The 12,440-nt window shown below is 48.3% G+C and overlaps 1 protein-coding gene across 5 annotated transcripts; it reads right to left on the reverse strand.

The window, feature by feature from the left end:
• Positions 1 to 4,966: 4,966 nt before the first annotated feature.
• Positions 4,967 to 10,711, reverse strand: LOC112897583 (serine/threonine-protein phosphatase 2A 65 kDa regulatory subunit A beta isoform-like). 5 transcript variants are annotated; one of them, XM_025965922.1, is made up of 5 exons: positions 7,139 to 7,195; positions 6,115 to 6,207; positions 5,569 to 5,708; positions 5,431 to 5,497; positions 4,967 to 5,343 (listed from the first exon to the last, which is right to left on the reverse strand). In XM_025965922.1, exons 1-5 carry the CDS (start codon positions 7,178 to 7,180, stop codon positions 5,236 to 5,238), a joined length of 450 nt encoding a protein of 149 aa, XP_025821707.1. In that variant the 5' UTR covers positions 7,181 to 7,195; the 3' UTR covers positions 4,967 to 5,235. The 5 variants fall into 5 exon arrangements, with proteins under 5 accessions (XP_025821707.1, XP_025821706.1, XP_025821704.1 ...); XM_025965921.1 differs by having other exon boundaries at positions 4,967 to 5,355; XM_025965919.1 differs by lacking the exons at positions 4,967 to 5,343; positions 5,431 to 5,497; positions 5,569 to 5,708 and adding exons at positions 8,309 to 8,599; positions 10,332 to 10,425; positions 10,570 to 10,711 and having other exon boundaries at positions 7,139 to 8,226.
• Positions 10,712 to 12,440: the final 1,729 nt, after the last annotated feature.

The following is a 12,440-nucleotide window of genomic DNA, read 5'->3' on the forward strand; positions in this document are numbered from 1 at the left end:
CGGCCGCGGGAAGAAACTGCCGGGGAGGGGAAAGCGACGGCCGCCGTTGGGTCGCCGGTGGGGGAGGGCCTAGCGGGTGCGGCGGGCCGCGGGCGAGCAGATCTGGAAGAGGGGCGGCGGGGCCAGATCGGCGGGCGCGTCTCGGTCGGCAGCGGCCTTGCGCTGGAGGGCCGCCGGGGGGCGTCTGGGGCCTGCGCACGGGGAGAAGGAAGTCCCGGCCGGCGTCCTCCATCCCCTTCTGCGCGGGCGCAGGAGGAAGCAACCGAGCGGGGTCCCCGGCGCGCGGCGGATCTGGAGGAGTGCGGCAGTTCGTCCTTCGGGGCCGTGGCGGGAGGGGAAGGCGAGAGTGACTCTGGGCCGTCATCTGCAAAGGGAGGGGGCAGCGGCGAAGAGAGACGAAAGAGGCGGCGGTCGGCACGCGCTCGATGGCGGTTCATCTCCAGATCCGCCGACATCCCGTCTTCCTCGAAGCGGCGCCGGAGGGGAAGGTAAGCTGTTCGATTTCGTTGTTTATTTATTGACTCGAGCAAGCTGCGGGTAGGTTGCTAGCTGGTCGGTATTCAAATCGCCGCCGGCCACCGCGGTCGCGGCTGCGGGTTATGGTTGATTCGGGGGTTCTCGGTGCGGGATTGGAAGAGTGGAGGCACGCGGCTCTCATCAGCTGCTTGGGGTTGCTGGTGTGCAGGGTAGGCTAGGTGGCGGATTTCAAGATCGATTTGAGCCGTGTTTGTTTCCTTTCCCCATCTCCTGGTAGTGGATCCTGGTGATTTTGAGCTGGCCGTTCTTCCCCATTTCTTTGCGCACTTGACCCTTCTCGCAAAATTAGGCGCCTCTGGTTTCCTTCTCGATGCCCACATACCGTGATCTGGTTCGACCAAATAGGTGGTCAAGCCTTTCACCATTTTTTTCGTGTTGCTCTTGATGGAAAGGCCACATCGGCTTGTTCCTGGGATTGAGGCAGACTAAATTCAGACCACGGCCTGGTCAAGACTCATGGGAAATGTAGCCTGTAGGTTATGATTGATCCTTGTACGTGTTTATTCCAGAAGCCAGAACTTTATCCAGAGTTTTCCACGACACATTAAGATACTGTCTGAATTAGAGATCAATTTATATATCATGAATCATATTCTGACCTTTCACTACTTCCCTTGGCCGAGCGCAGGGTTGCCAATTGTTTGCGATGTAGTATATTCTTCCTTTTTCGTGGTGTGTGTTGAGCTTTGGACCCCTGTTCCTTGGCTCAGATGTACTGTAACGACTCCTGTTTCCTCTTAATGAAAAATGTGCTCCGACACAGTCACAAAAAAAGATGTAGCTACTCCATGCATTATACACATGTATGTATGGTGCTGATACTTGCCGCTTCCTTAGTCAAATCTCATCAAGGAATTGTGCATGTCATTTCAAATTATACCTTGCTGTTGGGTCACATGTTTGTGGTCAAGCTATGAATCTCCAGGGGCACATTGGTGAAAGGAATTTGGCACTCATCATGCTGGTGATATCATGATAGCATAAACATAATATCATGCTGACTATACACTGCGTATCTTACTATCTTACATCTGCCCATTGCACTAGCTATTAAGGTTGATCAAGCTTCTTATGTGTTATATGCACTGGTGAATTGCATTGCTTGTTTTTCTAACTTTATTTGTGGCGTGCTATTAATTATCAAAAGTAGATGATTATGTAACTGGGCGCCTATGTTTCAGTTTCAGAAACAGCAGTTGCACCTCAACTTACTTTAACTCTTAACTTTGGCATAGGCATCTGTATATAAATAGTAAAGTAACTATATATTCTTGATTTTGTGGAGTTAAATTCTGTTAGGATTTTTTAGGCTAACGGCAGGGGAGGCCCCTACCCTTTTTTGTATAAAAGGGGAATATACGTACAGGTGGATTACATGAACACTAGGTCCAAAACAGAAAAGCAGAGTACATGTAAAAAATTACTCAGCCAAGCATTTAACAGTAGTAATTATTTTGAATAGGATGAGCAGTTGGTTTGACACTGTGGAGTTACCTGCTTGTTTTCTGATGATTGGGTTATCTTGCATTCCTTTCCCTTTCAGCTAAGCAATTTTTCTATTATGTAGTAGCATTTTTTACGAAATGGTTAAGCTGATTCTTTATAATGCATTAGCAATTTTGCAGTTGTATCTAGGCACTCTTTTAACAATACTTGTGTTGAGCTTGTTGTATCTTTTAGTTTTGCTGTCTTTTTTATGTATTCAGCCTAAAAAGGTAGGTAGGGATCATGCAATAATATTGTTCTAGATGGACAATAATATGGTTCGCAATAGGTACCTTTTTAGATAACCAATAATACTGCATTATGGATAGTTGATGCAGCTGTACCAACAGGCAGATTAGAGTGTGACAGTGTTGGATATTGCCTTAGCCGCTGTCCTGTTGCCTTTTCTTTGCATATTTTTCCCCCTCTTCTTTATTTCATTAATTTCAGAGTGCATCATGTCAAATGTGCTACCCTTCAGTATATTGTTTGCACCACTTACCTTTAGGAAATTTTTGCAAAAACGAGAATTCAGTATGCACATCATATGGCTATGGGTCATACACTTATATTGTAATGATTAAGCAGAACAATGTATTTAAATAGGCTATTTCAACTGAACATTAATCATAAATCTCGTTTGTACTGTAAGTGACACAAGTTTTTGTGCTTTGTGATTTGTAGGGTCATGGACCGCGTGACCAATTACGCCATGCAAGGATGCAGCAACAATGACGAGATAGAGGAGGTTGAAGCTGCTGCCAATGCTGCCTCTCGGCAGCATTGGATGGGATCCTTCCACCCATACGGAATGCCGCCACCAGTACCCCCTTATTTTTACCCTGCTCCACCAACCATGCCGCCTCCAGCAGGACCCCCAATGCAGCAGGTCAGTGAAGGTCCGAGGGTCCGAGGGGGGGACCCCGATGCTGGGAAAAGTGGTCCGAAGGTTAAGCTTCCAAATTTCAATCCCGAAGAAGACGTGAACCTGACAAAGTGGTGGCTAAACATAAGTACTGACCCGGTTGTCAACACCGGGCAGCGGAAAGAAGGGTTTTGGTTACGGATCATGAAAGGGTACAACTCATCTCGAGGGGTTTACCCGGAGAGATCGCAGAAGTCGCTCACGACTCGTTGGGACTACATCAAAGAGTGCTGCACCAAGTTTTCCGAGTTCTACAGTTGCGTTCTGCGTTTGAATCCCAGCGGCATGTCGGACGCGGACAAGGTACTTGACCTGCTTCTCAACTTCTGTACGTTTCACAGATGGACCGTCCTAGGCCTGGATTTTACTTATATACAGATATCCAAATTATACAATTGATACACCTCTTTTTTGTCTATGCTGATCTTGTTCAGACGACGGAGGCAATGGCTCGGTATGCTGCGGCATTGCAGAAGCCTTTCACCCAGATGCACTCCTGGAAGTTGTTGAAGGATGAGCCAAAGTGGGAGGCGTGCATTGGGGCTCACTCCAAGGTACATGTGCTCGACGACGACTCCTCCGATGCAGCAGCTGGCGGTGCCAACGGAGTGGGCGGTGCTGCCGAGTCTGATCCCCCGTCCTCCAGCGGGAGCAAGAGGCCGGCTGGGAGGGATACCACTAAAGCAGCGAGCAAAAAGGCCGCCACATCGTCGTCCTCGTCGGAATACATTTCACAAATGAATGATATGTGGGGCAACAAGCTGTCAATAATAAAGGAGGGTCAGTCTGAGATGGCCACCCACCACGCCACGATGTGTGTGCTGCAGGAGAAGAAGATCACTACGGACAGGGAGCTGCAGGAGAAGAAGATGGCTGCGGAAAGGGAGCTGGAGGAACGTCGTCTGGCGCAGGAGGAACGTCGTCTGGCGCATGAGGATCGTCGGCTGGAGATGGAGCAGAGTCGGGCCGCCAAGGAAGAACACGCGGAAGAAGAACGTATTCTTAGTATAGATCTCGACAGGTGCTCGCCAGCGCTACGATTGTTCTACAAGCGACAGCAGGATCAGATCCTTGCGAAGTACTCGTTGCCTCCTCCCTGACTGGTATCGCCCTTACCAGCTGATGTTGTCTGTATTATTTGAGAACTTTGTGTACGATTGCGGAACATTGCGTGTATTCCTTATCTTCGAACTATCGTTACATGTTTGAGAACTTTATGTGCTGAGTGTTGTATGAGCAGCGAGAGATATTGTTACATGTTTGAGAACTTTTAGTGCTGCGTGTTGTAAGAACTGCCAAAATTATTGTTTAAATGAACTGTGTGTTGGACTCCATTTAGATTGATGGAAAATATTGCTCTCTGCACATTGTTAACTGTAATGTTAACTTAGGAGTGGTAAGTTGGTCAACGACGAAGAAGAACAGGTGACCCTGCCTTGTTTCAGAGGGTGAAAGAATACTACTGATGGCAACAGACAGATGAGCCTGACATGTTGACCTGTGGTCTTGGCAGCACTAGTAAGTATCGTGCTGCCTGCTAATCAAACGATGTGGTACGTGATTAGGCGGGGAATCAAGTGAAGTGAGCCACAACAATGGGTTCTGCAATGGAGATGGCGTGCAGAGTGGGTTCCAACGAGGACGACGACTGAGCTGAGCTCCCCTTCAAAGGTTTGGCACCTTTCTTCACGTCCTTTGCCTTGTTTCTTTCTTCCCTCTCTGGATAAACTGTGCAAATGATAGTTGGAGGCGAGTCCACCTGGAATTTGGATCATACAGTACAGCTCTAGATAGTTGCAAATGATAGTTGGAGGCGAGTCCCAGTCTAAAAGAAAAGCAGTTCAATCTTTTAGAACAAAGAGCGAACGCCCACGGGCTACCGATAAATAACACTAGATTTACGCAATCATTTCCCGTATTTGAATTTAAACTAGCAAATGAATGTAAAATGCAGCAGTTCAACTACTTTCCGGATATAATATTGCAAGTGCAAGGCTCAAGGAAGACACATTGGGCACATTAAATCAGAAACAGAAAGCAAAGCCCAATCTGCATTTTTTTAAAAAAGACAAGTCCAATCTACCTTGTAAACACACATAATAACGACGTGTTGTGTCTTGCTCAATTACAACATCAATAACACAACGAACAAGGGATCGAGACCGTCCATTTATCAGCATGGCAGTCGATCTGTTACTGAGGCTAGAAGGAACTCTTCAATCTAAAGGCCAAATTACAGGCACTCCAAAATTGGACTAAGAAAAATCAAGCTCTAAATATCAGACTAGTTAGCTTGACACCATCATTTGATCGCACGCCTGCAGGGCCTGGTTTGCGTAGTATCTTACATCCACATCAGGGTCCTCGCTGAGCTCAACAAGGCATGGTTTCACAGTCTTCTCCACAACCTGCAGAGTAAGCATTGATGATATTCCCCAATAACATTAATTTCAAATGTATCATCAAAAAACATAGGAACTCACAGATTGATCAAGGATCGGTACAAGCGACTGCAGTACTTTTGCAACATTGAACTTGATGTTAGGAACCCTGAAAATTTAATCCATGTTAGTGAGACCTTGAAAAGATGGGATTTATCCCAGAATGCTCTGGTCACTCACCTGTCCTTTGAGGAATTAATGACAACTGGAAGCAGCTTTTGACAAGTGATTTCTGCACCCATGACAGGGGCCAACAATGAGATAGCTTGCAGAATCGTCATGCGATACAGGTAGTGCGGATTGTTGATCTTTTCCAGCACCTGAAAAATCACACAAGAGAGTTTGTAAGACTGGAAGAAATTCCATGCCATCATAAGAAAGTGAATGCGAATGGCACATATTCCCTATAGTTTGCTATTCATTGCCAGGATAATATGCAGCAGCATGAAATTTGGAGGATGGGCAATTCTTTCAGAGCATACATCGTTACTTTATTTGGCATGACCAAACTTAACTAACATTTGCACACTGAGCTATAATCGAACTTAATTGATATTTACAAAGTTTACAGCACTTGCACATTAACTAATTGGCATCAGTAACATTCACAAGGTAACAAACAAATCAGAGAAAACCTAAGCCAGAGAATTATTGACAATTCTACTGGAATGATAACTTGAGGCATGGAAATGCAAATATCAGGTGTTGAGATAGTAGATAAATAACCTGAGGAATTATATGCTGCATTGCCCACTCTGGACCAAACTCCTCTGCAAGCCGCTTCAAGTTGTTAGCGGCAGCATCTCTGATTGAGAAGACCTGAAATTCAAATGATACAAAACCAGGCAGGCAGGCAGTGTGCAAGCTATTATAAGTTGATAAAAGGTTACAGATGGGAGCACCTTATCACTTCATTGAACCTACAAAATTATGCCCTTTTCTTTAGGCACGGCTCAAGGTGAATATTGCTTAACTCTACTTATGTGTCTTGTTTGGGAGGAGATATGTTAAGTTCAAGCACATGGAATAGACATTTGTAATACAATCTGAAAAGATATATGAAGCAACCCACTGTGTCAAAGCAATACAGATTTGCCAGGATAAACCTTAAAAAAAAGCTCACTGAGAAACAGCTAAAACTCCAAAACACACACAACATGGGCACAACAGGCCTTGTCCTGCTGCAAGGTGGAGTGGAGTAATGCCACGATTGTTTGCTTCATTTGGATCGGCACCACTGCTGATAAGATACTGTACAATAGCCCGAGATCCCTGACCATGTATTGCAACAAACAGAGGTATTTCACCTGACACGAGCATACGTAAACATTACTTAAGGATGGCCAATGTTTCTCACTGAGACCAATGAAACTGATAAATATTTAGAAGCCTTAGCACGTGGTTAAAGCATATCAAAACAACACCCAAGATGCTATCACATGGTAAGTGCACCATAAGATAAAAAATTAAGAGAGGAACTTTCACCCAAGTTTCTACGTATGTCTCGGCACTAACTAAAAAAATTGTACTTAGCAGATCCATGACTGCATATTCACACACCAGGGGAAACTGGAGGTGCCAATCAAAAGGAGCATTGACAAACCAATCATAGGGAGCAACAGGGATTTCTTTGTTACAGTATTACTAGGCAGTATAAGTAGGCCATTTTATAATTATGTAGTATGAAATCAAGCTTGATATATTCCATGAAACAGTCATAATTGTAAAATTAAAGTCCAGTTGTACATACCTGCTTAGCGCGTGGGGATTGGGGGTCACACATGTGGCACATCGGTCGCACTGGTAACCATCGACCCATGTAGGTTCCAATTATGCACAATTAGATCTGACTGCAGGCGAAAATGGACATCACGATCTCGTAGCCGGTGATGTGCTTGAACAAATGCATGTCGGTCCACCAAGTTCCCCGTTGACAGGTCGACATGCTGCCCGGGATTTTCAAAGCTGGTGTTCGTTGCGCTGTCACCCTCGTCCTCGATGATCATGTTATGCATAATTATGCATGCGGTCATCATATCCCGCACGTCGTCCCTGTCCCATGGATAGGCCGGCCCACGAATCACTGCCCACCGGGCCTGAAGCACACCAAATGCTCTCTCAACATCCTTGCGAGCACCCTCCTGTTTTGCGGCGAAGAGGCGAGTCTTCATCTCCATCGGATGACGGACGGTCTTCACAAATGCGGGCCAGTCTGGGTAGATTCCATCTGCCAGGTAATATCCCATATTGTATGAATGCCCATTGACTGTGAAGTTCACCGGCGTCGAGGTCCCCTGCATGAAGCGGTCAAAGAGACTCGATCTGTGAAGAACGTTGATGTCGTTGCAGCTACCTGGCATTCCAAAGTAAGCGTGCCAAATCCATAGGTTCCTGGACGCCATAGCCTCTAGAATCATAGAAGGTGATTTCCCACGGCCGGTGAACATGCCCTTCCACGATGATGGGCAATTACGCCACGTCCAATGCATGCAGTCTATGCTGCCAAGCATTCCCGGGAATCCCCGTTGTTCACCTTCCTCGACGAGGCGGCGGACATCCTCTTCAGTTGGCGCTCGCAGATAGTATCCACCAAATGCATCGATGACTGCTCGACAGAAATGCTTCAAGGCCTCTTGAGCTGTCGAGGGACCGATACGCACATACTCATCGACCGCATTGGCTGGTAATCCGTAAGCCAGGATGCGAATGGGGGCGATGCACTTCTGCAAGGCAGATATTCCCATAAGGCCTGTGCAGTCCGGACGCTGGATGAAATAAGGATCCACCCTCTGCACCGCGTCGACAATCCGAAGGAACACATGCCGTCGCATACGGAAGCTGCGGAGTCAAAGACAACAAGTATTAGTCCACTCGCCATGAAAACGCAGACAACATTATGTAACACATGCATGCGACGGACCGTTCTCGAAACAGCCGGTCCCCATACACCGGCTGGGGAGCGAAGTAGTCTGCCCATATCCGACGGAAACCATCATGGTGATCACGAGGTACGATTTGGCGAGGCACCCTTTCGCGAGGCAAATGGGGACCCAACATGCACATCGTCATGAGGGTGAAGTCCTCCAGATCGTCTAGCTCCATCTCCATTTCTCGCTGATGTGCTTCTCGCTCCATCTCCGTGTGCTGTAACCACTCGTCGAAGTCCATAGTGCGGGAGGGGCGGCAGAGCTGACTTGAAAATAATGCAATGCTGCAATATTTAAGTAATAAGAACTGATCTATTTGTGTTTAGCTGTCCAAAAACAGAATTCACATCAAGAAAACGCTGTCTAAGAACTTTTGTAACTTTAGGATGTATGTATCCACCAGTTGGATATAGATGCCGGTTTATAACCTTAATTAAAAAATAAAACGATGTCTGAACTATCGCAGTTGATCAGGGAATACATTAACTTATTAAGTCTGTGATTAATAGTAACAACGCACGGCTTGGGTTCTATCGCAAACAAAGGTAATAGTACATCTTAGAACCTACCTACTACTTTTCGTATCTCCCAAGCAGCTAGCCGTACGCTTAGAGCATCTTCAAGAATACCTAAACAATATGAATATAGTCCTAAAAGATAGTTTTGGGATCTTGCCAAAAATTATTCAGAGAAAAAATGCTTCCCACCCAACAGTTCCCAGAAATTGTTCTAAAAACATTTAATAGTTGCCACAACATATATGAAAGTGTCTAGAAACAACACACAGAGAATCTAAGGTGAGATATACCCAAACTATTAAGCAAAGAAGAATCATGCTAATCCATTTCAAAATTTACAAGATCGCATCCAGTACCACCAATCTTGGTTTTTAATTTTACATCTCCGTGCAAATTTCTGGTAAAACCAACTAGAGCACCGGCCAAAATTGTAACTTTGGACACTCCAATTTCAATAACAATAGGGCGGAAGAAAATACCTCGTGATGGAACGGAGGAACAATCAGAAAAAAATTGAAAGATGACGAGGTCAGAGTGTGGGTAGTGGAGAACTGGAGATAAGCCAGATGGCGAGGAGGATGGAAAGAGAGGCGCAAGTCACGGGCGGGGCGCGGGAGGGCGGGGCGCGGGACGGCGGCGCGCGGGACGGGCGGGGCGCGGGAGGGCGGCGGCGCGCGGGACGGCGGCGAGGCGCGGGAGGGGCGGCCGCGCGCGGGACGGTCGGCGGGGCGCGGTAGGGCCGGCGGGCGGAGGGGCGCCGGGGGAGGGGCGGCGGGCGGGACGGGCGGCGGCGCGCGGGACGGCGGCGGGGCGCGGGAGGGGCGGCCGCGCGCGGGACGGGCGGCGGGCCGCGGGAGGGCCGGCGGGCGGAGGGGCGCCGGGGGAGGGGCGGCGGGCGGGACGGGCGGCGCCGCGCGGGAGGAGGCGCGGCGGGCGGAGGGGCGCGGGAGGAGGGGCCGCGGGCGGAGGGGCGCCGGGCGGAGGGGCCGCGGCCGGAGGGGCGCAGGGCGCACGCGGCAGAGGGTGGAGGGGCGCAGGGCGCAGGCGGCAGAGGGCGGAGGGGCGCGGGCTGCTGCGGCAGAGGGGCGCGGGAGGCGGGAGGCGGCGACGGCGCTGGCGGTTGCGGTTGGGGAGAGGGTAGTTGGGAAAAAATAAAAAAAATTGGGATGGTGGGGTATAGAAGATGGAAATAGAGGATGTTGTTGGAGATAAATTTGGTATAGAGAATGAAGTTGAAATGGAGGATGGATATAGAGGATGAGATTTAGGGGATGTCGCTGGAGACAGCCTAATAGCAGCCATTTTCTTACCCTTTTCCAGACAAAATGTGATATTGTAACAATATGATACCTTAGTAAAATAAAATTTTATGTGCAGCAGCAAGAATTGGATATGCATTTAAGCTTTACCTTCTGATCCAAGAAAACAATGTAGAGCCTCTTTCTACCAGGAGCAAACACCTCCACATGGAATTTGTGGAACAATCGGACACACATACCTCGTAGGGTGTAAGGATGCACGTCCTCTAACGTTGCGATGCGTGGCGCCTCAGCTCTCATGTGCTTAGGGACACTGGTCGACTCGTCTCTGTCCTGCCAAACCACCAACCACACATGCACATGAGCAGGGAAGAAAACGTTGCAACACATGCACATGAGCAGAAAGGAATCATATGACGACAACAATAAAACAAGGTATAGCAGGGAAGAAACTTTAAATTGGATAGAGGAGAACACCTCCCGTGCTTACAAACTGCAGGTTCTTGGCTTGTCCTTTCTCTGCCTGAAACTCACATATTTATAGCAGAGGAAGTGAGCTACAGGCAAAAATTGAATTTCCATGGACCAAGGGCGCGCGCGCAAGAGAGAGATAGAGAGGGAGAGGGGGGTGATGCAGCAGGGAGAGAGAGATGATCTGCAGCATATCCACCGGCGCAAGAGAGAGGCAAGCAGTAGGCATCATGGAGCCTGCAGCCTACCGGCCTGGGAAGGGGTGAAATTAGGATGGGATGTGTGGAGAGGAAGGTGCGTCGGGTCAAGGAGGGAAGAGCAGAGGGGTGCAGAGGACGTAGGGAACAGGATCCATGGCCATAAGCCTTGCTACTGCCGCGACAGCTCAGGACGGGCCCAAGAAGAGATTGCGCGCAAAGGATGCAAAGGGGGGGATCTGCGGGGGAGGATGCAAAGAGATTGCGCGTAGAGGATTTGATGCTGAGCCGGATTTGTTCTCTTCATTTGCTCTCTTAGACTAATCATAATGGGGGTTTCATGGCGAGTTTTATGACATTAATTACTATGACACATCAGCATTTTTAATGATGTGACACTGATTTAATGAGGGAAGAGAAGGAACTAGTTTTATCCCCACGACACTCTGCTAACTCGTTTCAAAGACGTTGGAAATGGTGCGAAACGACCACTCTGACCGCCGTTATTTCATGCGGCATCCCGTGCGCCTCCCGCGCTTGCCTCCGGCGCACGCTCTTCCGTGGCGAAATCCCCGCGCGCGCCCTTCCCTCGCGAAATCCGCGCCCTTTCTTCCCTCCCGCCTCTCACCGTGGAGCTCCAAATCTGTCGTTCCAGGTCGCCGAGCCGCGCCGGTGCTCCCCGTCCGTCGCTACCGATCCAGCCCTGTACGCCGTTGCTGGTCCGGCCCTGTATGCCGGCGTCTCGTTCTCTTGGCCCGTGCGCTCCCTGCCCATTGTCCGCAGGCTGCCGCCGCCATTTGCGCAGGTCCCTGTCCGCCAGCCGCAGGTCGTCTCTCTCCCAGAACCATCGCGATGGAGCCAAGGAAAGAGGTGGAGACAAGCTCAGGACGGCGCCGCTCCTCCGCAGCTGCGAGGCCCCGTGCTGGCGCTTCTGGCCATGACCAGCAGCATGTGCCGGCAACAACATCGCCCCGTTCGCCCTCTACTCCAGAGTTGCAAGCAGTGCCTTCTGTAATGCCACATCTGCTGGAGTCACAATATCAGCCACCAAATCCGGCATGGTACTTATGATGAACTCTTCGAATTTTACTTGCTCGTTGATGCTTGGACATGTAGATGGACAAATGACATGTTTGCTTGTTCGGTACTTTGGTCCTGGTGCCGATTAGAACTGAATATCTACAAATGACATGTTTGCTTGTTTGGTCCTGGTTTCAGTTAACGCATACTAGCTGAACTGAAAATCATATTAGTAGTTCAGATTCAGTAGTAGTAACTGAGGCGTCCGTGTATCTATATATTACTTTGGTCCTGGTTTCAGTTAACACAGGCAGCTAGAATCAAAATTGCTTGTCTGATTTTTGAACAGATAGTTATAACGAATATCCACATATTGTTATGTCGGCAGCATGGTGCCGATTAGAACTGAATACTAGCTAGTAGTTCTCATGATCCCGTTAGCCATCCAGTACATGGTTGAAGCGACCAATGTGATGTGAATTAGTTCTTTTCTGCATTTCTTTTTTTATGCACTCTGAGTTAGTTCTTTTCTGCATTCCATCTTTTTTTGCTGAACTGGAATTGTAGTGCAAACCCATTTTTTTGTTAACCTAGATGAATATTTGAAGATTGGTGACACAAGTGCACTAGAAGCTTTGAAAAAATTTGTGGAAGGTATTA

The sequence above is a fragment of the Panicum hallii genome, chromosome 6, assembly GCF_002211085.1.
Source record: "Panicum hallii strain FIL2 chromosome 6, PHallii_v3.1, whole genome shotgun sequence".
Lineage (NCBI taxonomy): Eukaryota > Viridiplantae > Streptophyta > Magnoliopsida > Poales > Poaceae > Panicum > Panicum hallii.

Excerpts from the sequence above, each read along its gene's own strand:
- LOC112897583 (XM_025965919.1), bottom strand. The coding sequence starts at position 8,556 with ATGGACTTCGACGAGTGGTTACAGCACACGGAGATGGAGCGAGAAGCA. Across the intron at positions 8,227-8,308 it reads GACCGGCTGTTTCGAGAACG|CTTCCGTATGCGACGGCATG; the intron begins GTCCGTCGCATG and ends TTGACTCCGCAG.